This window comes from Miniopterus natalensis, chromosome 14 (genome assembly GCF_054644295.1).
Source record: "Miniopterus natalensis isolate mMinNat1 chromosome 14, mMinNat1.hap1, whole genome shotgun sequence".
Lineage (NCBI taxonomy): Eukaryota > Metazoa > Chordata > Mammalia > Chiroptera > Miniopteridae > Miniopterus > Miniopterus natalensis.
In genome coordinates this window covers 46,864,923-46,891,754 of record NC_142094.1, presented here as the reverse complement: position 1 = coordinate 46,891,754, position 26,832 = coordinate 46,864,923, and the positions used below count along the sequence as shown (strand labels likewise).

The window sequence follows — 26,832 nt, the reverse complement described above, 5'->3', positions numbered from 1 at the left end:
GGGCATTGATATGACGTAGATTCGAATGTGAGTGTAGGAGCCATATCATACTTGACCCTGTAGGTCATATTATGAAATTTAAATTTTATTTTAAGATCAATAGGAGGCCACAGAAATGCTTAAAGAGTAGGGAAAATGACACGATTTGTATTTAGAAAAAGATTATAGGGGTGGCAGTGTAGAGGGTGACTTGAGGGAAACAAGAGGAGCTGCTGACAGTTGTCCGAAGCATTGCATTCTTCTAGATGAGAGTTGGTTTGGGCCAGACCAGGATGAAGTAGGTTAGATGGGAGAGGTATGTAGGACTTAGTGACTGATTAGATTTGTGGGGAAAGAAGGGAAATAGGGTCAAGGAAGACTCATAGCTCTAGCTGGAGGAAGAGAAATAGCATTCACAAAGCCTGGCAACACTGAAGATAGAATAGTCGAGGGATTCAGCGTTGAATGGCGCTTTAATGGGTAGAGACCTACAAACATGTAGGGTAAGTAACCATGGAGAAATGAAGCCCACAGAGGTATATTGGCTTCCTCAGGGTCACAGTGTGTGAGCAGCAGAGCTCAGGCTCAAGTCCTTGTCTTCTGACTCATAGCCCAGGTCTGCTGAAATGGATCGCTCCACTGAAAAGGTTTAGTGAGCATCTGATGTGAAATCCCACTCACAGGTGGATTTACAGCGAGCTAATGAAGCTCAAGATTCAGAACCTTTATAGACATGAGCTCCTGTGACTTCTGGGAGTTTGGGGGAGTTATAGATTGCTCCTGGTGGAGAGAGGAAGCCAGGTTGCAATCAGAAAACATTTCTATTTATTTATTTCTGCCAAACTGCCTGAAGATATATCAGAAAAACAGTAGACATGCCTCTATAGCACTAGTAATTTACTGTGATCTATTGTCCCATTTTAATAAATATTCACTTTTAAACCTCATTTTATTCATATTTTGTATTATTTTTTAAACAGAAGCCCCCAAATTGTATGACTCTCATCCTTTCCAAACCTGGATCTATGCCTGATTCTGCTAGATAGAGGTAGATCCTTCAGCCTGCCTCTTCCAAATCTCCCATCTCAGAACTGGCCCCATCCAGTCCTTCCCTTCTGTACATAGGAGCTCCTGCATCATGCACCAAAACAGCATATGGTGTGTTAAGAGAATTTTTTACTCTCAGAAGCTTCTTATTCAAGGACTAATTCTTCTAAAAGTATAATCTACACCATGTGTCAAACGAGGTGGTTGGAGTTAGATGATCTTTCCAGTACTTTCCAATTTTGTCTTAAGTGTCTTTTAAAAGAGTGGCAAAATGCTAATTTTTTATAGCCACCCACCAGCCTTCTAGATGCCATTGTCAAGGATTAGAACTGGAATCATACAGAAGCGTTTTTGTTCTGTGATTAAATGAGAAGGGCCATGTAAGAATCATTCAGCCGCTATAGAATTTTTTTTTCTCCAACAAAAACCTTTATTATTTATTAATATGATTTACTTGCAACTTCAAGATGTTATTTAAATTTCACTTTCAAGCCAGCTTTTTTAAGCTTTGAATTTTCTTCCAGGCAAATTGTGTTCCATCACACCTCAGCACTCAGACAGAGGAAACAAAAGCTGTGCTAATAGAGAAGTCAGTTGCTATCCTTTACTTCTTTATGTTTTTTTAGGAGAATGTTTCTCTTCCTCCCTGGTCTACTTTAAGGCTTTCTCAAAGTAATGGAAAATCTTCGAACTTAGCTAGTGACTGTCCCTGGTGTTTTATTCTGGCTGCTTTTGTTAGTTGCACTGTATGGTAGATGAGAAGAGAAAATGAAAAAGTAAGATATTGTATTTAAAAGTTTACATTCTTTGCATTTTTTTATTCCAGTGCCTTACCCAGGGGCATGCTCTGGCTTGGATCACCATACCCTGCCTATCTTTCCTTACTAGCTTCCTCTACGTATGGTGTGTTAACCTTGAAAAATAACATTTTAAAAAAACCGAGTTAACCTCCTCAGACCCATAAGTAACAGGCTAACTACCAGGATGGAGGAGAAGAGGGAAAGACTTGGTTCATGTCTTTGTATTGCAGGTTATTGTAAGGAAGCATATGAACAGAAGGGCCCCCAGCATCAGAGGTCAGCGGGTGTGCAGGCCCTCCGGCTGGAGGAGTCTCAGCACTGGGGGAAGGGCCGTGACTCAGACAGAGTGACCTGGGGCTTGGCCATCGCCCTTTCTCTGACCAGCGCATCAGGGAAGCTGAAAGGGCGTTTCCTTTCCTCACTTCCCCCCAAACTCAGGATGTATCCCTTTTTCCTTAAGCACATAGGAGGTTTTCTGTCTTTGTTTTCCAGCTTTCCAGAGAGAGGATCATGCAAGAAATATTTTCTTATTGTTTTAAAACTCTGCATTAGCAATTCTCTGCATCGTCTGTGTTTCTGTAACTTAGTACCGGGTGGCCTAATTTGAACAGAGACTGTAACCTGAAGGAGGATGGGTTGGGGATTATTTCCATTCCCTTCTGAGCTCCATGGAGGGCGTTCAGGGAAACGTGGCACAGAGCTCGATGCTTCAGCTGCGGAGCAGTGGACTTGAGTGGCTGGTCTGCGCGGTTTTCTTGAACGGGAGCTCTCCCCAAACCCCGTGGGCCTCCTGCTTCTCTGCCCCGCGCCCTAGCCTCAGTTGCTTTCATGTCTTGAAGGTTGGCTCTGCGTCTCCAGGTCTGTTTAATTTTCTGTTTTACTATCCCTACACAGAGACGTCTTGTCTTGAATATGCATTTTCCTCATGTTTTATGCAATCCTTTTAGCTTGGCGCTCTTTTAGAGTCACATTGGTGCTGATATCTGGCTCTTTTCTAGAAAAAGAAATACCATTTAATTTAGGATCTCCCTATTCCTGGTGTGAGGCAGAGGATTAGGATGGAGTGTAATTTAGGGCAGAGTGATTTACATAGGAGACTGTGACATGGTCAGCACTACCCAGTGCATATGGATATATGTTTAGGGCACTATCCTCTCTTTAATTATTCAAAAAGGGGGAGGAAGAGAGGAGGGAAAGAGGGAGGGAGGGAGGGAGGGAGGGAGGGAGGGAGGGAGGAAGGAAGGAAGGAAGGAAGGAAGGAAGGAAGGAAGGAAGGAAGGAAGGAAGGAAGGAAGATATATAGGAACAAAGTGCCATTAGCCTGTTTGCTTTGGCACTGTGTGAGATTAACAGAATTTTTTTTTTTTTTTTTTGAATTGATAGTGTCCCTCACCTTGGGGGATAGGAAAGCAAGTTCTATTTTCAAGATTTGCATCAAAAAGCAACTTAGGTCGAGTGGATTTGATGAACTTGGATTTGTTTGCTAAATATGATGACCTGGCTCGAGGAATATGGTGTTATCGCCTTTTATTACAAGCATTTCTTTGCTTGTTACTAACAGGAAGAACTTGACTTGCAGCAAACGAAGGGGAAGAGATGAGTTGGCTTGAGTGAGAGCTGAGTTTTCTCACATGGAAGCTACTGGGACAGGGCTCCAGAGCTCACGTGCCGGCCGTGGCCTTGCATCTTCGCAGCAAATGACCCCTACAGGGAGACAGGTTCAGAAGGAGGGCACAGCACAGTTTACTAAAAAATGTTCCCTTTCCACCAGGGCTCGTTCCTGTGCTACAATTTGCTCTGTGCCTGGCGTTGATTAGGTTATCTGTATGCCTCTGTTTCCTTCTGTGCATCACTGTTGGCTGTCTGGTCTTTTAAGTTCTCCAGGGGAGGTGCAGTGGCTGCTTAACTCACCCATTTCGGGGTCATGCAGAGGATTTTACATAAATAAACATTACATTAAATTGTGTGTGGGCTGTTACAGAATGAGAAGGTTGTTTGGGGATGACAGACTTTGCAGAGGCAAAAATCTAACTGCTTTCTGGCTGGCTCCACACCTCCTATTAGTCCCATTCTTCCTACTGGTTTTCCAGTTCAAGATGCGTTTGCATTTGCTGGATTTCCTGTCTGATGACTTCCAGCGCGCACATGTGGTGGTGTGTGTGTGCACCATCACACCCAGCTTTCATCTCCTCTCAGGTTTTCCTGATCCAGTTTAGAAATTATTGATTTCTCTTCCCTTCGATGAATCTAATGGAGCGCCATCACCCATTCACTTACCATCTTCCGAAAATGACGATACTGTAAGCCGCTCGGTGGAAACCTGCCCCTAGACGCGTGCACATTCACCGTCAGGGATCCTCAGTCTGGGGACAGCCACGTCCTGTAGTGAGTTCAGTGGAAAGACCAACACCTAAAAAAGGATTTCACCAAGGCTCCACATTTTTACAAATCAATGAAAAGTAATAAATCAAAATGCCATTGACATGAAGTCAGTAAAGAGTTAAAAATCAAGTTAGTCTATTGTAAGGAAAAAATATTCCAGGAATGCCTGGAAGAAGGCAGAGGGAGAGAGGAGGCTGTGGCCAGTCCCAGGCAGCAGGGCTCCAGGACTTTTGAATTGAACGGGAGGTGAGGGTCCTTCGGTGGTCCTGCCTTCCCCTGGAACAGCCAGGCTCGGGCATCTTCCATGGGGATAGTTATGCACCGGCATTAAGAGTCTGTATATAATGTGAGTTAAACTTGTCCACCACTTACAAGCTGAGCAATGTATCAAGTTAGCCTCTATGGGACTCAAAAGAGAAAAAAACTCATTAGGGGAAAAAATTTATTACTTGAAATGCCTTTGATGAAATTTGTCTGCACACAGAGTAGGCATCCAATAAATGCTAGATATTATTAATAATAGCAGCTAGTTACATTTGCTTAGTACTTTAACATTTACACAGAGTTCCACTTCCTGTTGTGTTTCTTTTCCACAGTTCTGGAAGACTATGGAGAGAGATACGTTATCTCTTTTATTTTTTACGTAAGACAACTCCGTTCAGCATTTCACTTACTCAGGGTCCCGACATGGCAGACACTACTCACTGTTACTCAACGGCCACGCCCCAGTTTTGTTTATTTTGTTGCTGGCAGAGCCCACCTCTTACCATAGAAAATGCCAAGTGACAATCCCAGCTCCTTGTTTGCCCAGCTTCCATGGCAGCCACAGCGTGGGCATGTGGCTGATTCCTGGTCGTTGAGACTACGGAGTCTGCTGGGATGGCTTTTAGAAAGGAGTTTCCTTTCTCATTTGAAACAGAACAAAACAAAAACAGGTGTACACTCGGGGCCCTTGTTTGCTGGATGGAGCTCCGTCCGCTTGTGCTGCAGAGACGCGTTATGACCGCCCTACCAACATGAGGACAAGTGGCACCAGTGTTGCCCCTGGGGGAGAGGAAACGCGTGCATGGCGTGGTCTTGATGAAATCGCTTGGCTGAACTAGTCCTGGAGCTATGTAGACTCTGGGCCTCCTGTTATATAAGATAATACATCTCTTAACATGTAAGTTGCTTTTCCTGTTCTGTTTCTTGCTGCGAAAGGCATTCTGGCAGATATGGTGGCTAAACCACAGCTCAAAATCCAGTCTTCAGAGCCTAAAGACTTTCTTCTTTTCTGCAGAGCAGTTAAGATCCTAATACGAAGGCCCTCCGCAGGAGAGCCAGGCATCTCTCTATTCCGACATTCTCTGTGTCCCTAGTCATAGCCCAAACCGTAGCTGAGCCTGAAGCCTTGCTCTCCTCTGAGTGCTCTGGGAGCTTTCACACTATGGGTGCCTATCCTCAGGCTTCCTTCCCCTCAAATACCATCTCCATATGCTCTCACCTCCATCCCAATCACACATGTCCTGGGATTCGTCTTCAGTGCCTCCTTCATAAGAACCTGCTCCTGACTGTGCTGTTCCTCCTTGCTCTCTCAAAGATACAAACACCTTTCCCCTTGCTGCACACCTTTCCCTGTCACTGTGTCACCGTCTGTGTGCCTCTTCACCGGACCGTGAGCTTCGAGGGACTGGTGCCGAGTCTCCTTCTTTCTTCCTGTCCTCACAGCACATATTTTTTATTCCTGCCTCTTAAGAAGGCTTAATGAATGTTTATTGAATTAAATGTGTAGGATTTTAGAGCTGAAAAATCTTTCTTCTGAACAAAGCTCTCATTTTCTGGGAATTATAGAAGGTTCTTATTCTCGGATTCCTGCCCCCCCTAGGATTCCGGAGATCAGGCATATCATTAACGTTATATTCATTGTTTTATGTGCATCGCTTTTATTAGATCAGCTTGTTAAAGAATATGTGGCTTCTCAAAAGAATGAGAACCTCTGTTTAAGTTGGAAAGTTGAATAAATGTTACTGAGCCATAAGCACAGTCTGCATATTTTTAGGAAAACCACTGTTGTGTTCTTTTCCCTAAAACTCGAGTGCAAAGAACACAAAACAGATTTCTGGCTGTTGAACAGCCCCCTTATATTTGATCTAACTCTTCAGTGCCCCTGAAAGATTGTCCCAAATCTCCCCAGGCCCCTGTAGGAGTTACTATTCTCTGTCCCCACGTTCACTTCCACCCATGCCTGTGAAAACGTGCACCTGAGTGGACTCTGGGGAGCTGCTGCAGGAAGCAGGGGGCAGCCATTCGAGACTGGGGGGTTAGGACACCCCCGGGCCTGCTGGCCGTGGGTGGGGGAAGGGTGGAGGTGGCCAGCGTCAGCCTCTGTCCCAGCCTGCAGGCATTTCAGCCAGACTCTGGCCCACCAAGGGAGCAGAATTGTGAAGGATAGCATGGTTGAGCTGTGGTGTCCCCATGTGTTAACAGGGATGGAACCCCCGCCCCAGCCAGCCCTGAATCACTAATGTCTGAGAGCAATACAAAAAAAAAATGCCTTGTTTTACAGCCTGACTCCTTTCACCCTCTTCATTATTTACGGTTTTGGACTACCGACTGTCAGGAATGAAAGAGGCTTTAGGATCTTGTCCCCCAAAGAGTACATTGCCAAGAAGCCCAAGGTCACACTTTTGTTTCCCCTGTGATTAGAGTCCACTCCCACAGCTGGACACAGAGAGAGCACAGAAAGACTGTAAATCGTTAGCAATCGAAAAACAAGGAGACGTGCCCTACTTTTCCAAGATTTCCCTTCGGTGGAGGTGAGAGAAGGTGAAGGGCAGTGGCCAGGCACGCGTCCTGGAGGAACTCGCATCTCCCGTAAATGCCCGTTGGTTGTCCCAGAGCTACCCGAAATCCAGAGCTTCAGAAAAACAGTCAGCTTGCGAGGCAAACAACTCCTCCAGGGAAGACTCTCCTGAACCGTGTTCCCAACCATGTCGCTGCCCCTGCGCAGAAGAATTGGGAGAGACCGTTCCTAGAGGCATGTGTGCATTTCTTTCAGGCAACCCCTCAACCTTTCGCATGCCCCCTCCTCTGGGGTGCATCCTTTAAGTTATCAAAGGACAGAGTCAAGACACTATGTTTTTTCCTCGAAAAAATGAATGGAGCGTTCCAGTGCTGCTGCTTTTGAAGTGTGGAATAAATTTTGCTTTAGTAATTAATACAGCTGTTTTCGAAAGTATGCTGCGTAGAACCAGGTAACCAGGAAGGCGTTTTAGGGGTTCCTTAAGTGTATGGGTTTTGTTTCTAAATTATAGTTTCATATTAATTAAAAATAAAACCTGCTGTTGCATTCAGAGGGGTCACATGTCTAAATAACTGGTGTAATGGAGACTGTGGTTCTGCTGCTGTTCGATACCAGGGAACATTTTTTACTGGCTTTTGTTGTTTTACATTAGAACACTCTTATTAGTCTTCTACATACTAGTGTCTTTATCTTTCTGAATGCTTTTGTTTTGTAACCAAGCACAGGAAGAAGTTTGGGTTAGAAGAGAGGGGGAGTGGCTTGGCATTCCCCTCACCCCCCACCAGGGTTCTCTGTGATGGTTTCTTTTCTTTTTTTAAAACTTTATTAAGAGATAACTGACAAACATAATGATGCATATTTAAAGTATACAACCTGATGATTTGATAATTCATATGCATTGTGGAATGATTCCCGTTCAAGGTAATTAACACATCCGTCACCTCACATAGTTAACTCCATCTGTTGTTTTTCATTTTTTTGAGAGTTTTTAAGTTTTTTTATTTATTGATTTGAGAAAGAGAGAGAGAGGCATTGATTTGTTTTTCCCTAATTTATACATTCATTGGCTGATTCTTATATGTGCCCTGATCAGGGATTGAACCTGTAATCTTGGCATATGGGGACAGTGCTCTAACCAACAGAGCTACTGGACCAGGGCTGTGAGGGTTTTTTGTTTTGTTTTTTAGTTGAAAATGCTTAAGATCCACTCTCAATACCTTTCAAGAACACAGTGTTGTATCATTAACTATAGTCAACCTGCTGTACAATACATCCTCAGAACTTGCTCTTTTTAGAACTGAAAGTTTGTGCCCTTTGGCCTACCCTTCCTCCAGCCTCTAGCAACTACCATTCTGTTCTGTTTCTATAAAATCATTTATTTATGTGTTTGTTTTAAGATTCCACATTTAAGGGGTACCATATAGTACTTGTCTTTATCAGGCTTATTTCACATAGTAAAATGTCCCCTCCAGTTTTACCTATCTTGTTGCAAAAGGCAGGATTCCCTTTTTATGGCTGAATAATATTCCATTGTGTATTAAATGTAATACCTCATTTTCTTTATGTGATGGTTTATTAACACCTATGTACAGAGGTGAGGGGCGAGAGGCTGGAGTTGGTAGTTACTCAGTAGGAGCTCTGGAAGACCTTGGGAAAAGGCAGAATAGAGTGGTGAGCACAGGTGGTGAAAATTGGCCTTGGCGCTGGACAGGATGCCTAGGATCACTCCATTGAAGACCCTCACTCATTCTGCACAGAGCCTGGCACTGTTTCTGGCTCCCCCCACTTTTTCAGGAGTGGATGCCTTGAATAAATAGCTTGGTGATGAGTGTGTTTATTATAAATGTGGACAAAGTGAAATTTCCCCCAGCGGCTTTGTAAGCAGTGGATGTGGAAGGAAGGAGCCACAGCAAAAGAACAGCACAGATGGCAGGTGGTGACAGCAGCTCCTAGACGGGCTGGGGGCTCCTTGGATATGTAACTGTGGAAAGTCCTAGAAATAACTGGGCACTGAAGTCTGGCACGACGTAGGTAGAAGTTGTCAAGCCACAGATATTTTGATTATAGCTATTTAAAGAAAGTATCCTAAGACTTAGAGAAGAACCCAAAAAAGCGCTTACCATATGGTCACCACTTATTGTTTTGAACCAGGGAAATTTTGATACTATATAGTGAAAACAAGATATAGAGAAGTGAGATGCTGATGGAGATTCTATTTTGTCTAGTGTGTGCTCGTCCGAACAGCATTGCTCTCACTGATGGGGTTTATCATTAAATGCTATGCACTCGGACTCATGGAATTAACTCTGTACATGAAAATTGTTTGCTGCTGAATGAATAAAAAGGAATCACCATTTATATATTATTTAAGTACATATAACAGTTCACTAGATTAAAAAGGCCCATTGATTTTTTTTTAAGTTTGAAAAATACACAAAAGATGTTAGAAGATGGGACCAGAATAGGCCGGCAGTTGCATTTTCCCCTTTTTCTCATCTAATCGTGGTAGTTTTGGCTGTGGCCACCTTAACAGGTGCTAATTCTGTTCAATAGTATTACTAATAAACCAGAACAGAAAAACAAACAAACTGCAGCAAAGCAGATCTAATATAATGACGCATCACCATCCAGGAGAAATGTACTGAATAATGCACATGGACAGTCTGCGAAAGAAGAGGGGGAGAGATTTCAAGCAATTGATTGAAAACATAACTAGAAGTTAGCAGTTCTCCCTTCTTTCTTGCTGTGACCACTCTGAAAGCAGAGAGATTAGGTTGACTCAAGCCGATGTGCTTTGAAATGCCATAAAGGACACCTCTTCTGGTGCAGTATTGACGAACTGTCTGAGTGTATCACTGGCGTTTTCATTTTACGAGCCCAGTAAGAAGAGTCACTTGTACCCCACTGCCAGCCTGCCTGTGAATCGCTTAACCAGTTGCTGCACACGTGTGTGGGGCGCCCCACACCATTGCATGCTGGGTTAAAGGGTTGCTTCTCTGGGGCTCCTCTGAATCCCCTTATTAGATGGAAAGGAGACCCAGACTGTGGCCAGCTGAACTTCATTATTTACTTGGCTGTCGTATTGTATCAGGAGAGCAACCACCTGGAGATGCTTTATGCTCTCACTACTCCCATTTTCTCCGCGGGGGATTTATAGGCCTATTCGAGGTGGAGCAGCAACATCACTCTGTGTCTTCAAACAAACAGCCACCCCACTGCCACTGATCAGTGTTCCTGGGATGCCAGTGATTGAAATTTAGCACTTAGAGCAACTTAATTGGCACACAGATCTGTTAAGCATATGCCCCAGCCATAGGCATGCCATCTGATGTGCCCACAGGGTGCCCAGCACCTCACACATGCTCACACTTTGCTAAAGAAGCAAGTTTTGAACAGCTCCTTGAAGGAAGCCTGCATGGTGGTTTAGGAGAGGGGTTCCCTCAGAGCCCAGGTCCCCAGATCCTCCTGCATTCCCTTAAACTTGGAACACACCTAAGGTGGTGGAGTCCCAGTTTGCTTGCTGAGAAAGAACCCTTCAGAATCTGCTCAAGGATACTTGTGCCTTCAGTCAGTGCAGCCCGGTGCTAGCAGAGTGCAGCTTGGAAGGCTTCAGCCCTCCTTGGTAGCTCGCTGCCTTGAAAATCAAGGTTAGAATGTTCTGTGCTCACTGTGGCTAGAACTGATCCCTTGGCCTACAGACAGAATCCTGGAAATCGATGTCAACATTTTTCTGCTGAGTTGGAAACAGCAGTACTGGGGCCAGATGTTCTAGGTGATGTTTATCAGGAGAGGAATATGAACTCAGAAGAGATGGAGCAGCCCCATTACGTTATTTTCCTTATGTAAGAACAAGTGAGGGGTGAGCACATCCGTGGTTAGGAACACGCTGCTCTGTTCAGTCTTCCCGAGTGCCCCGATGCTTATGATCTTCACCTAACCAGGTAGACCCTGGGCATTGCTGCAGGTGCCAAAACAGGCCGCCTTCTCAAGCTGCCACGGTGGGACTGAGAAGAGGTACCCCAGCTCTTTGTCCACTTAGTTTTATTGGATGAGTGCATCCTGTCCTAACTGGACCATAGACCCCCAGACTTTATCTGTATTTGTATTTTCCTCTGCCGTTAGGCAAAATCCTGGGCTCCTAATAAACATGTAATATGTGTTTGTTGAATTCTGGAAGGATGAATGGAATAGCGTGGGTTCCTCTGAGTGAGCAACAGGTTAAAATCAGAAGAAGACCTGCTGTGAGGTTAATGAAGTTTTGGTGCCCCTCATTGCACAGGTCTTTTTCCAGGACCTGCTCCTATGTTTGAAATTGTCATCTTATATTATGATTTCATATGTTCTGGTTCTTAGGGCAGGCCCCCCAAATTCCATAAACTTCAGGACCCCGTAAAACATAGATCGGAGCCGGTTAAAATGCTCTTGCTTAGCCCTTGTGGCTTCTTCCATCCAGTGGCTTTCCCCACAATGGGGAGATCAGAAGAAACTCATAGAGCCCAGGCTGCACAGGAGAAGAAAGCTTGAAGGAACTAACCATTAAGAACCCCATGCTAGATCAGGGTAATTTGCATTTCTTACCTAATTTCACTCCTCACAGCAACCCTTTCTGGGAGACAGCATATTGAGTTCCAAGAAGCTAAGTAACCTGCCATCTTGGTACAGCTTCTAGGGCTGGGGACTTTATCATTGACCCTCCACTCTCCAAACCATCTGCTCAGTGGCTACCTTGAGGGTGCATATTTGACAGCTTTGGAAGTCTTCCCTAAAAGTATTAAGCTCACCAGGATGATAAATGCCTGGAGTGTCAGGTAGCTCTTGAGGTGGGAGTGGGAGGGAGAAAGTTGGGGAAGGGATCAGGCTTGAGCAGTTTAATGGAAGGCGCTGGCAAACCCTTCCCCAGTCAGTGTAAGAGAAGGCAGTAACAATTCATTCAATTATGTTAAGCGCCCATTAAAGGAATCCTAAGCCCTCCCTTGGGCCATTTCACTTCTATGAGATTGTAATTGTTTGAGACTAACCATGATTTCTTCTTTTGCCTTCAGGTGATTCTCATTTTGACAAAGCTCTATGACTATAACCTGGGGAGCATCACGGAGAGCTCGCTTTGGAGGTAAGTAGATAAACCGAGCTAATGATTACAGTGTTATTTAAACATGTTCACAGCTGCTCTCCCCCAGCCCCTTTTTTTCCAGGTGAGGTTACTGGTTATTTGTACAGCTCCTACCTCTGCTCTCTGTTCCCCTTCGCCACGGTTGGGGTTTATCTGCAGGTGGGCCAGATCCTTCTTTATAGACTCCTCCTTTTGGTTGCAGTCAGATCTTTTTGCTAAACTGTTCATTAGTTTGTCCTTATGTGTTTTGGTTCCCACAGTTCTCACTGATCTGTGAGCTTAATGGAGCAGAAGTGAAAGAATGGGGGTGTCCCTGCGGAGGAGATCAGCACAACTTGTAGGTCTGCAGAACCCAGCCATGCTCCCATACAGTACTCTCTCGGCTTGCCTCCTGCGACCCTAGAGCTCAGCAGCACGCAGGTGTGCACACACACTTACATGCACACCTTTATCTCAGGGTTTCACACTGTATTTCCTCACACGTATAGGGTGTGCAATAAATACTTTTCAAAGGAAGGATACACGTCCTCTAAGAGCAGACTATTTCTTCGGATACCAGCACAAAAGAAAGTCCTTAGAATCCCAGGGAACTATTGTCTCCATTTTTTTGGTTTGTTTGTTTGTTTTGGAGACTGTATAATTTGTTGTTTCTGTTTTTAAAAATCTGCTTTATTTATCTCACTTCTAAATGAGCCTACTCTGCCAGCCTGTCATATCTAGGCCAATCTCTGAAGCCCGGGAGAGCACTGCTTCTGATTGGTCAAGCCTGGGTCACACGATAATCGGGGAACCTGGGAGAGGATGACCTACCCTAGAGGTATTATTCAGTGATCACTGGCTTGCCGTGAAGTCCCGAGTCTGTTCTTGATACCAGAGGGGCAAGTCCCTAAGAGAGACTCAAACCCCAAGGCAAAGGGGTTCTTGGCTTCACTCAGGAACGAATCCAAGAGGGAAGCCAGACAAGTGGTTAAAGCAGAAGCAAGTGTATTGAGCGGACAGGATAAGCAGGAAAAGCCACTCCATGGACAGAGTGGGGGACTCTCCTCACAAGAGAAGCGGGACCCCAACTGTCTCTAGAGGGTGAGCTTTTATCTGTGTGTAGTATCTGTGGAAAAGTACTGATATGGGGAAACAGAGTGGAGAAAAATGTTGGGATTAACTTTAACCTTTACAAGGTACCTTTTGTGGTCTGTTTTCTCTGTAGGGTATGGGTAATTGGTAAGGTATGGGTAAGGAGCTATTAATCAGCCTTTGCAGGAATTTTCTTTGTTCTGGAGGCTCATTGTGATCTGCCTACAACTCTGGTCAGCCAAGTTCCCTGCCAGGCAACATGTAGCAGGCCCCTGACTTAACTTTCTTTGACTTTAGTTAACTTATATAGCTCTCATGCCCCTTTCCTATATTATTCTGATCTGTCAGTGCCTTTATCATAACAGTGGCTAACTGTGTTAAATACCACTTCTGATTTTCCACCGCCCCCAACACACACACACACACACACACCAACTAAGCAGAAGTGGTTATACTAATAACAGAAAAGGGGGGAGTGGTCTTTGAGCAGACAAAAACTAGTGGGTGTCCTCTACTTAAGATTAATGGGCATCCTGTCACCTGTCCGTTTATGTGACTGGGAAGACTCGCTACCGCTCTCAGTCTCAGCACTGGGGTCCAGGGGAAAGGACTCCAGTCACCCCATCTGTGTCAGGTTCCACCCCTGATATAGTCAACAATGACTGGGAGGGGAAGGTTGATTTACATAGTAGCGATTTGATTGCAGGGCCTGCAGCAGCTGTTGGGGAACACGGTTGTCATACAAGGCGAAGATCATGGATTGGATAGAAGCCCCAAAGGAATCTGCCGTACCCTGGAAGGGGATTGTTCATTACATTACATTTTCACCTGATATCTGTTTTCCATTAGGCTTGACAGTATATACAGGTAGCCCCAAATCAATTGTTCTGTGCCTTAGGAGGTCTCTAGTAGACCAAGGAAAAGGCTAGATCCTGTTTTTTAACTTGTCAGGCATTTAGGTTATTGAACTCCTTCCCCAACAAGGAAGTCAGTTATGCAGAGGTTATATCACAAGGAAATTAGTAACTGAATGAAAGTGTGGGAAGTTTGGTAGAACCTCAAAACGTAGAGTTGTTTAATGCATTAGCGGCCTGACACTTGCTGTATTGTTTAAGTTCAGTCCCCGTTTATCAGAATATCAGTGACTCGGAATAAATTTGCGCTTTGGTGATAGATTTCCCTAATGTATTTACATACATGAAAGTAAAAGCCAGCCTTCATTCCTCAGTGCACCTGCCACGTAAAGTGTACTCGGCGTCTCGGGAAATTAAAAGATACAGTTCTGTCACAGTGGGACAGGCTTTTAGCAGCTATAACAGCCTGAGCAGCGGGAAGCGCAGACCGGAGGGACATGGGGACCAGCCCGTCCTGGGTGGCTGAAGCTGATGTTCAACGTCTCTTTCTCTCTGATGGGACATTGTTGCCTGTGTCCTAGTCAAGCAAGAATGTACGTTTCTGATCTTAAGGCAGGAGGTGATTGAAATAAAAATGACATCGTATTTCAGTAGTATCAGGCTTCCCTTCTTAGGGGCTTAAGCTTGGGAGAGTGTGGCAGGAATGACCCCCTAACTTTTCAATCTTAGAATCAGTTTCACTGGAAGATATATATGTGTATATATAGCAGAGAGGCCACATACATACATAACGCATACACACACACACACACATATACATATGTGATATACACACACCCATATATACATACATATATACATGCATACACATATACACACATAGTATACCCACATGCATTTACGTTTCTAACATACCCACAGTAGTCACTGGCTGTATGTGTCACATGTCATATGTGGCAAATGACTACTGTGGGTAATCTCCACTATTAGAACTACTTGCTTTAGTGCTTTGATAGATATATACATGCCTCCGTGGAAATATAGTTTAGAAAAGAAAAAAGGGAAGAAGGAATAATATTTAGAATACTCACAGGGCTTTGGTAGAGTTGCATTGATCAGCTCACGGTACCTGCCTTCGGTCTTGGTCTTCAGGGATCCCCTTTGGGGTGCTAATACAGAGGAGACGTGGGACTGGCCAGGGTGGGTCAGGGCTGGGATCCACGGAGAGCTGCTCATGGTTCTAGTCATCTGGTTCCGACCTCCTTGAAGGACAGCAGACTGCTGAAGTGTTGACCCATTTTCTCCTACACCAGCTTGTACTTTTAGAAAACCTTTCTGTGCCCAAAACTGGGGGCTTGGCAGGGGCACAGGCCAGTTTTTAGAGATTTTCATGGCACCACAGCACTGAGTGCAGGACTTAGCCATAGATGGTGCTCAGTAAATATCTTATTTTGAACCAGACCAGTGAGTACTCCAATTCTATATCTACTGCGTGGTCGTCAACATAAAATTCTATTTCTCATTCATTTATTCAATATAGATAAGTTGATGAACTCCGTTAGTCTTTCTTATTGTTCTGGTCCAGGGGAGGGAAGGTAGGTGGGTGTTCATTGTTTAGGGGGGCAAAGGTCTGTGGGAAGTTAAAGTGAGAGGGGTCTGTGTACTTGCGAGCAACCTGCCATATGTAATTGTATTGGATAAGGTACTTAAGCAGCCACCCAGAGCTCCCAGGTCCCAGAAAAAGATCAATCTAATGTAAATTGACAAACTGTCGTACAACCGTAAGTGCTGTAGTAAAAATATCAGTATTGCCTCTTTACTTTGCTTATGTGTATATTTCCTCTTCTCAACTAGGCTTTAAGTCCTTAGACCCAGCACCTTGCTGGTTTAACGATAATGGCAGTGAAGCTGGTGATCACAGCAATACTGACAACAATGATAGAAACTAGCTTTTATTGACCACTCGCTATGCGTCAGGCACGATGCTGAGTGCTAAACATGCATTACTGCACCCTCTCAATGTGCTTTTACAGAGCGTTCAGTGTCACAAGTCAGTAAATAATAGCCCACACGCTTACAGGGATGCTAGTTAATAAACTTTAATCATTTCACTGCGTATCTATCTTCTAGAGTCCCATCTGCCTTATGGTTGATCTTTCTATACCTAAGCAAATGAGCAAATAAAATTTTAAAGCTTTTTTCAAATTGACTTTAGAGAGAAACATTGATTTGTTGCTCCATTTATTTATGCATTCATTGGTTGATTCTTGTATGTGCCCTCACCAGGGATCCAACCTGCAATCTTGGCCTATCAGGATGATGCTCTAATCCACCGAGCTACCTGGCCAGGGCACAAATACAAGTTTAATCTCAGATGTATCTAGTTTTCAAAGAACTATGACATTCTGAGCAGCATTTGCCCTACTCCTGAAAAACACTGGGCAACTCAGAAATGGCTTCTTGCTCAACAAAGACTTACACTCATTTTTCCATTCTGAAAAATTGTTTACAACCTTGTTTACAACCTTGACCGGCTAAACCGTTAACAGAGGGCAAGTGGCAAATCCCTCTGGGCTGTTATAATCGGAGAGGACAAGAGGCAGCTGACCTTGTGGAGATGTCCTAGGGCTTTAGGCCTCGCTGGGTCAACGGGCCCCGGATGGCAGAGCGAGATGCCGCTGTACTGAGTGAATGAGCTTTCACTCCCAGTCGGTCTTGTCACTGATTGCACTTTAATCCTGAAGCAGGTTGTAGATCTGCTTTTGTGTTGTGCTGTTGGTCACAGCGGGAGTCAGCCTGAGACGGAAGGGGGCCGAGCTGACGCAGAACAGTTAACTACACCTCAGAATCTTCTCCACCTTACCGTGGACTAAGCTTTGAGATTTGGTAGAGCTGGTGGTTTAACCATATTGAAGCAAGGTAAGCTTAAGGGCCGAGATAACTAAAACATCCAGGCCTGGATGCAGTATTTCTGAGCAGCAGTGTACTCGTCCGTTCCCGTCTGCTGCCAGGGTAATCGGCACTGCGCTGGGGAGGCTGAGCCGGTGAGAAAGGCCCGGGCCGTCCTGGGAGGGCCACAGCATGCTGTCCAGAAGGGACACGCCTGCGGAGCCCCTCTGGGATGCACTTGCCGACTCCTTTTCCGTTTCAGTGCTGTCTTATTTTCAGAGCCACATGAAACACAAACAGTCCCCTGACAGATCTCTAAAATTAGGCACTAGTCAAACAGCAGCACCTGCTTGGGGGGGGGGAGGCAGAGAACCACATGGCTCCAGTTGGGCGGGAGAATGGGTTAGGCTGTCTGATTCTGCACTGGGAGCCTGCCCTCTGTGCCACTTTGTACCTTTCTGGGTGTGGCTCGCAGTGATCACTGAGATGCGTCCCAGCGTTTGTGGGGACAATTGCCGCGTCTGTGGCCAGGGTTCTCGGGAGAGCACAGGGCTCCGGCTGACAGATGCCAACCTGCCACAGGTGACTCTGCCAGCCCCGGGGTGGTTCCTGTCAGCTGGGGGTCTCTTTTCCCTTCCTGCTTGTCACCCGGGGGAAAGCTCGGGACAGATGGTTAGTCCCTGCCCAGAAGGAGTTTTTGCTACAAAACCCAGCTTTCTGTCAACTACGAAGACAAGGCTGGAGAGCAGGGATACCCACCCTAAAACCGAGGGAATAAAGCCGGAGTGGGATCCTTCCTGGCAGCAGGGCCCTTTTCACATGGTCTCAGCATGTTGCACGTGTTTCCTGCCGCCCCAGTGGCCCCAGAGGAGCCACGGCCCCCGTGGGGTGAGGAGGGGCTTTGGATCTGGTCCTTGGGATTCTGGATTCTTTCAAGCATTGTAACTCTGGCTCCCACCCCCATAACTGTGTCCCACAGAGCAGTTTGTGATTCCTCGACTTACACATTTACTTTATTAAACTTTACCTTTATTTTTAAAAAGTAATAAAAAAGAGAATGTATGCCGATTATAATGAGCCAAACAATGAAGAGACAAAAAGAAAAGTTAATGCTGTCTTACTTCCCACTCAGACCCAGCTTCCCCGAGGTGTGAGATGCTGAGTTTTGGGTGATTCTGTTCATACGGTTATGACCCGACTCCAAAATGCCAGCAGATATATACACGTATCAGGATCACATTTGTGTGTAAGAAAATAGGCGTAACTATTCCTAGGACTCTGATGACCTACTTATGTCACTTAATGGGTCCTGGGTACCTGTCCGGAGGGATACATTAAAAAAATGGGTCAGGTGTATACGCATCCGATAGAGTGGATGCTGTGTACTGAACTAAATGACTACATGCTCAGTTAGCTTAGGCAGCGCTTCAGGTGTTCTTAGGGCTTTTTTATCCTCATAAGAACCCTATAAACCAGGCAGCACCAGTAGCCCAGGTTTATAGATCAGAGAAATGAGGCTTAGAAAAATTAAGTAATGTGCCCAGTGGTCATATAGCTGGTAAGTGGAAGAGCTGGCTCCCGAGCGTGTGCTCTTAATGCCTGTGCTACACTCTCTCTCCATTACCTTTTAAATGGATCTTGAGCTAATTTTCCACAATATTTGCTATTACTTATTGTGCTTCAATAAATGTATTTGTAAGCAGGTTCCCTACATTTTGGTAATTTTCTCTCTGTGAAGTACTCTAGAGTGCAAAAGGTGATGTCGCTGTATCAAAATAAATGCATTTATAATGTTGGTAGATTCCTGTGATTACTTTCTAAGAAGGTTGGAGCAGTTCACGTACTCATGAGCAATGGCAGATTATACGTCTCCCAACGATTTCACCAGCAATGGGTATTTCCAATACTTAAAAGTTTGCTAATTTTGAGTGAAAATGGCATCTTGATCTCAGTGTGTTTTGAGAGGTATTTCCCCGACTTTTAGTGATACCGAGCATGTCTGTTGTTCTGTGGCAATGTTGACCTCCCTCTCTCTCTCCCCATAAGCAAAGGTCATTGTTCCATCCTCAGTGAACCTGTAGTGTATTATGTAACTTTGTCTTATAATGGTTATCAGATGTATATTTATTTGGTTTCTTTTAAAAACATTGACTAGCCCCCTATCCTATACCTGGCACTGTACTAAATACTGAAAATAAAGATATAAGAGTTGTAAATTGTTCCTTCCTCAAAATCTGGTGAAGAGTGGACACTCAGTGGATGATTTAGAAGGATGGCAAAGGCAGTGTAAAAGTTAGGTACCAGTTACTGCTGATGTTCATCTATTTAGATCCTAGCCTGGAAGCTCAAAGACCATGACCCTGTCTTAGTTATTTCTATTTTCTTGGCACCTAAAATAGAACCTGGCACATATTAAGTATCATTAAATGTTTTTTTGCTTACAAACAGTATATGAAGAAATGTTTTAGGGTCTCTGAAAGTCAGTTCTGTGTCTTATATTTGTTTATATCCTAAATTGTTGACCTCATGCCTTCCATGATATTGTTTTGAATAATGTGCTAAAATGAGAAGGAGCTAGTCATGATCTTATGAAATGCCAAAACATTGTACTCAAAGAGTAAGAACTCAGCCAGTGATGCCGGTCAGGGAATGTGGCTGTGTCCATAGAGCACACTGTATGCATGGAGGCCCCTGAATATTTACAGATATTTCCTGCACACCCACATGAAGGCTGTTTCTACAAGGTTCTGGCTATATTCTGCCCAAAGACTCTGCAGGCCATCCTGATGTCTCTCTGCACCTCAGATTGCACCTCTGCCCTCCTAGTTTGCCTCAGTGACTGGCTCTCTGCTGAGTTCCTCACTTTTCCTTTTAGCAAGTGAGGATGTGGAGTCATGGCCCTGATGTTCTAGAAGGTAACTTTACCAATATGAGCCCAGGAAACAAATGTAGAAAATTTTACTAGAAAAGGCAGGTCAACCTGCATCCTAATATCAGACCTGGTCCTAGATTCAGGGAGTATTTAGAATGTTAATTCCCATTTCACTACATTGCCTTTGAACGCCACATGGTAGATTTTATGTCTGTGGAGTTACTTGGGATATAGATCATTGCCATCCAACTTCTTAATAGGAGCCAACTGTTTCCATATCCTCATTACCCTTCAGAGGGCTTTCCCACTCACTTGATGCTGTGGTCTGTCCTTTGATGTCAACACTTGCGCTTATTATTAATAAGTATTCAAACAGTGAGGGGTTAAATGTTCTTTGAATATGGAGCTCTCTACTGGGCCTTAAGACTTTCAAAAGATGCCCCACACACAATTTAATTCTTACCTTCTAGCAACCTACAGTCTCACTGTCCAATCAACACGACTAGGTCATCCTCATTTTGTAGGTGCCACCATGAAAACCACCTTATTTTAAAAAAGCCACTTATCTCCACCTTATTAAAAAGCAGTCCCTTGTTTTGTTCTTCAATTGCTCTTTGTTTATTTTAGCCGCTGCATGTGTCATGATCCGTAGATTTTATTTATTACTTGTCTACTGACTAATGCCACCACCAGAATACATAAGCTCCCTGAAGGCAGAGATCTTGTCCAGCTTACTTTCCATCGTATCTTAAATACCCAAGAAAGTGCCTGGCACATAGAGGTTCAAGCGAGATTTGTTAAATTAATTATATAAATAAATGCATACCTGGAATCATGCTAAATGGTCTGAAGCCAAATATGAATACAGTCTGATTGTTGCCCTTAAAGAACTCACAGTCTGGGGGGGGGGGGGGAGACAGATAAATGAATGAGAGATTATATAGTGTCCCCAGTGCCATAATAGAGGGGCCATGATATACTCTGGGCTGAGGAAGGGGAAGCTTTCTGGATGAAAGGGTACCTGATTTGAATCTTAACGAACATTAGTAAAGGAGTCTGATTGCTTATTTTTTGAGTTTGTACTGTATTCTAGGCACCTTTAGGTGCTGATAACATGGCATATTGAGGAAACCACACAAGATTGCAGTACAATCTATGTATGCACAGAGTATTTGGAGATGATTTTGGAAGAGTAGAAATGGCTATTTTTGCATAAAAACGCATAGTTTTCTGTGCTGTGTATTTCCAGAGGAAATTATACATCATGGAAAGGCTTAGTGCAAGGGAAACACTGGATGAAATGAAATTCTTAGGGGGAAAAAGTGATCTTAGTCTCATGTGGACAATTTGTTTGGAAAAGAGCAAAACTGTTGACCATGAGCACAGTAGCCAGTGAAGTAAGAGGTCAGAGCTGGAAGGGAGCTGACTTTTTAGGGCACGAAAGAATGTAGTGCGGGATGTGGGGGCCATGGCCATTCCGATGGATCTTACAAAGTAAAAATGAGTAGGACCAGTTGGACGAGTGGGAAGGCGAGAAGAAGAGACATGTCTGCAGTGACTCTCCTGCCCTTGCCTTGGAGACTATAGTTGACAGTGAGGCTATTTAATGCTTACATCTGCTCTCCTGATCTCTACTGAACACCTACAGCCAACGAATGAGAAAGGGGTATGGAGATGACTCTTTGATGGAAGAAGCTGTAAAGGGAAATAAAGGAAGAAGTGTGACTTTGCATAAAAGAGGTCATAGACTCATGAGACGGCTTCCTTCCTTTACATGTGGAGAACCCTGACCGTGATTTGTGGGGGGAGAAATCAGTGGGGAGAGACTGAAAATATAGGAAAAGTTAGGAGGCAATAAAGCTGGTAGAGAATCGAGTGGCAGAAAGAATGTGACCTTACCCAGGGGAATTCTCTAGCCATGGTAGATCAGGGTGGGGAGAGGGTTAGGAAGAGGGGAGGCATCTCTCCCACCAAGCAGAAAGGCAAGAGGGGGCACACATAGAGCAGCTTTCCTGAGAGACCGGAGCTGGGGGAGCTCCTGGCATTGGGCTGTAAGATCAGTGGCAAATGGACTTCAGAAGAGGCTTGGCAAACTGGAAGAGCTGCTGCGTGGACATGGAGAGGGACTGTCTGCTCAGGGACACGCAGGTGCTGGGCTGGCAATGCTTAGATCCCAGCGGAGGGTTGTGCTCTGCTCCAGGGAGCCTAGAGTAACACTCAAGAAGGCAGCTGGCTACGCAGTCCGGGAGAGGCACTGAGTGGGTTGGAACAGTCAATGAGGGGGTCTGAGCTAAATAGAGAAAAAAGTGAAACTAGGGGTTGGGGAGGGCACGCAGTGAAACAGCAGGTCCCTCAGTTCGATCATGTTCAAAAGCCTAAGGAACACTTAAGAAATAATATCCAGAGAAGTGTGACTTTTTATATTAAACTTAGAGCCTCTGTAGCCCCCAGGGGACTCTGTGAAAGAGAGCTGGTCAGGGTGGGTAGAGTTAATCAGAAAAGCCTTTTATTTAAGCTGCTCTAAGCAATCCACTGAGCTCAGGAGGAGAAGGCGCTGCTGTTTTTCTGCATGTGTGTGGGACAGCTGGATCTGCCGTCAGGTCCCCCAAGTTCCAGACATACACATGGCAACTCACCTCCACATCCTTGGGGAACACTAAGCAGCCTTCTCAATTCTAGTGATGGTAGATTTCCTCCAGGAAGCTCCTCACCTGAGACCTAAGACCTGTATATTAACCACATCTGGCAGTCACTGTGGGTTCCTTTGTCAGAAGAGAGGGGCCAGCCCACATATCATGTTGAAATGAAGTCAATTTCCTTTCTGGTCACCTTTTCTAAACTTAAAATTTGTTTTTCTTCCTACCGTGTGCTCTGGAGCCCTAGTCCCAAATTTGCTCCATTTATATTTAAGCTTCTTTCATTTTTAGTTTAATTTTGGGGGCTTTTAATTGACCTGGCCTTTGGCATCTCCTATTCCTCCTCTATTGGGTATTTATATTCCTTGGCTTTGATCACTCGGCTTATTAGAGTTCTTAGTAAAATGATCATTGTATGTTCCCAGTGATGGTGAACCCCTTGGAGATTCCGCCGAACAGCATGTGCTCTTGGGAGGCCCTTCCATAAACAGATCAGCATGTGGGTTTGGGGTTGGGCTGCCTGGGCGAATCTCGGCTCGGTCCACTTTCTCCACTTCATTTCCTCACCAGAAACACGGCTGTAATAGTATTTATCTCGTAGGATGACTGTGACTCACAGGTTAAATATGCTCCACCTACTAAGTAGTACCAAACAGAAACCTTGGATCGTGTACTTCTCTAGTCGTCTTTTGCCTTTCATTTGATTCGCCTAATAAATAATGATAGACATTAATCTTGATGATTTATTAATGTGCGAGGCACTCCTCTAAGCACTCTATCAACTAAATTAATCTTCACAATAACCCTGTGAGTTGGGGACCATCCTTATACCCATTTTATAGATGAGGAAACTTGTGCACAAGGTCACAAGAATGCCAAGCAGTGGAGAAGAGCTGAACCCAGGCAGCCTGGCTCCCGAGCCCAGGCTTTGAAACCCACACGGACCATCTCTTGCGTGACTTCTTTCCTGACCACCCTCTTCCGCACGGAATAAATCACTGCTCACGCACTGAGCGTTCCTTGTGTTATCCTTTCCTTTTTGAATATATCACTTTGAACCATAAGCCCTTTCTTCCTAGGACTAGGTTAAGGGTTGCTGGTTGTCTTAGTTCCCTGTGTATCCCCAGAAGCAAGTACGGTTCTTGGCCTGTAGGAGGCGTTCTGGGGAAAGGAGCACCGGAGCAAACGCGCTGGGGAAAGAGGGTTTTAATAAACTCCCCGCGTCATCTGTGGGGCTAATTAACTGATGCGAAGCTTGTTCCATGCCGCATACCACAGGCGATGAAAGGCTAACAGAAGGCAGTGTACTCAAATGTCAGGCCTTCTCTCACTGCCTGCCGTCGCACATCACGGGGGTGGCAGCTATGAATTCGATGTCAGCGTGTAAATCAGCGCGTCGGGCTGCGCGTCTGCAGCGATGCTTCCGTGAGCGTCGGCAGCTGGCCCGAGGCTGAAGGGAACAGGAGTCTGTTTCTGTTAGTGTCTCTTAGTTGGCTTTCCTTCTGTTCGCATTAGAGCGTTGTTTATAAACAGATGTAACGTTGAGCCCGTTTGAGTGAACCCTGAGCAGGGCACACTGTGCTGTCACCAGAGAATTAACTTCAGGCCGGGGGATCGGGACATCACTGCAGACCAGGCTTCGCTGTGAGCCCTGGCCAGGGAGCTCTGTGTATCAGCGAAGCCGGCACCCAGGGGAGGGGCTTTGCTGTTTATATCCTAGGACAAGAGGGAAGCAAGTAGCGTTAGTAGAGTCTTAGGAAACCCGTTTCCTTATCCAGGTGAAGTTTCTGAAATACTGTCCATTCATGCATCGGGCCGGGGCACTTTCAGCTCCGGCCCCCTCTTCCCAAAGGGAGCTGCTGTGCTGCTGTGCTGGAGAGAGATTCCTCAGCACCGCTTTCTTTATTTCTCCTGCTGGGAAGTATTAGCAAGGTCATCACCTTTGGTTTATTGGTTTCAGACAATCTGTGACTGCGGAGGATTATGACTTCTTAGCTAAGCTTGCAGAAGCCCGGGCTGCAATCAATTCATGAAAGGCACAGGACTGACTTTATTTTTCTTTTTAAAAAAATGTATATATTTTTTCTGCCAGCATTTCTGGGGACTGAGACTTAAAAGAGCTTTTGAAAAGAATTTATCTTCGAATGCCCTGCTTTATCACGCCTTTCAAATAAGAACATTGAGTCAGGCCCGTGTGAACTTGGCTTTAACTTTTGAAAGAAATAGATGACTTCACGAAAGTCTGTCTTTCCCCATCTCTAACTCAAAACCATGTGAACTGTGAAATTTATACTCATTGCTGTATGCCAAACACATACCCTTTGAAATAATTGGCGACTTGGATTAGCCATGCCTGTGCCTACAGGTTGATAAATAAGTTCTGTTTTTTGGTGGAGCAAGGGGATTTTGGATCTGAAAATCCTTAGAACTTGATTACTATTTATTGTGATACTGGTTTTGGGGTGTTTTTTTTTTTACTTACATTGCCATCATTTCCCAGCTTTCTGGATCACCCTGCTCTCCATTTGTTACTGTCACTCTCCTTGCTGAGAATCTGTCACTTCTAACCTCAAAGGAGTGTCAGAATTTAAACTCTGCTCTTCCTCCTACAATGCATGGGAATTTCCTCTTTAGGGGGCTGCAGAAAGCAATCCCAATGACCTGTCTCTTAAAAACGTAACAGACAAATGGTGTAACGCGGAGACTACCCTTTTCCCAGGCTCCAGTGGATCGCAGCCTGTAGTAACCTTGGCAGTAGGACTTTTGCTGACACCAAGTGCTTCTAATGACCGCTGCACTCTTGACAGAAGCCTGGCCTTGGACTTCCCCTTCTTGGCAGCTCTGCAGAAGTCAGAGGCGGATGCTCTGATGCTGAGATGACATATGAGTCTGTGGACTCTATTTCATAGAGTCTTGGGCTCTAATTTTCAACCTTAACTTTAACATTTCGTATTTCTAACAGTGCCACCCCCAATATTTGCCTTGCTGGAAGCAGATGTCCACCTACATTTTAGAATTGTAATAATAAACCATTAGTACCCCTATTCCTTCTAGGATGTTTTTTCTTCAAATATGTCCATTAAAACTCATTAACAGGCAATTAGAGGTAGACAGAGGCAGGTAGTAACTCTGTCATTTTGTAGGTAGGAAGCCTGATTTTCATGGCCACTGAGAACACTCCTTGACATTTTGGGAGTGGCAGTGATACCCACCACTTTTCATTTCATCAATTTTAGAGTACCTGTGAAACTGTGAGGCTCTTGCTCCAAAGGACCTTGCTAGCTTATTTACTGGGCAGTCAGAGCACATGATGCAGTTGCTCCTCCCATCACCAGGAGGCAGGTAGGATGAGGGAGGTGGGCAGAGCAGTCAGCCACTGCCAGTGACCCAGGCAGCAGGGGACAGCTGAGGGTGGCTGCTTCCATGGCAGCCTTGATTAGCTCAGGTCGCCAGCCAGCATGGCATCCTGAGCTACATCTCATTGCCACCTTTCTCTTGGGTATGAATTCGTTCGTGTTCCTCGTCTTTTCCACATATAAATCTGTAGGGTATATTCAGACTGAAAATTAGGGCCGTTTTTTCTTTTTTTCTATTCCAAAGACCCACTGTAGCAGGGCAGGGGTCAGGTGCAGGTGTCAATCTAATTTATACCGGCGGATGTCAAGCTCATGGGTGTGTGGTGTGTTAAGCCCTTGAGGTAGGCCTTGTAGAAAGGCAGAGAGCAGATCAAGATTGGGGATTTGGGTTCCTGTTCCCTCCACTTCCTAGGCCTGTTTTCTTCATTGATTTCACACTTTCTGCTACTCAGTCGCCCCCTGTTACCCACCCACTGGAAAGAAAACCGCCTCTCTTTTTCTCGTGGATTCTTTATCTTTAAGGAGGAAATATTGTCGAGTTGGCTAATCTATTCAAAGCTTAGTTAATGTTACCCTCTCTCGTCCCATTTTCTTCATCTGGTAAGTTTTAGGACCAGTAACGCTTCAGCATTTCAGATTCAAGGGAACACACATATGCTAATTTAAGCTTAGAGTGAGTGTCCATTGAATTCGACCAAGGGCAGAAGTTGATCAAAAACCAGGTGGTCCCAAAGAACCGCTAGTGTTTCGTCGGGGTAGGGTAGTGCCCTGCCACATCTGAGATGCCTACTATTTTGATTTTACACAGTGCTGTTAGAGCTGAGGCTTGCATTATACTCAAGAAAAAAATTTTTTTTCAGTTAATGCTTCCTTTTAAGGGAATGGAGATGTAATTTTCCTCTGGGGCTTATATGAAATTTGTCATCATCAAGGCCACATTTCATCTGTGGAAGAAACCAGCATTCAGTGAATCCTTGAACAATGGCTTTGTTTGCAGCTGCTCAGTACCCATGAAAATCTAATTCCCCACAAGTACATCTCATATAGATTTATG

General features: G+C 44.8%; 1 protein-coding gene across 4 annotated transcripts in view; it reads left to right on the top strand.

The window, feature by feature from the left end:
• The window catches only part of SORCS1 (sortilin related VPS10 domain containing receptor 1), a 394,451-nt gene that overhangs the window by 126,519 nt on the left and 241,100 nt on the right, over nucleotides 1-26,832 (top strand). For all 4 annotated transcript variants that reach the window (XM_087823933.1, XM_087823932.1, XM_087823934.1 and 1 more), the window contains exon 2: nucleotides 12,033-12,100. In XM_087823933.1, coding sequence (XP_087680059.1) covers nucleotides 12,033-12,100 — 68 coding nt within the window. The remainder of the gene's footprint in view (nucleotides 1-12,032; nucleotides 12,101-26,832) is intronic.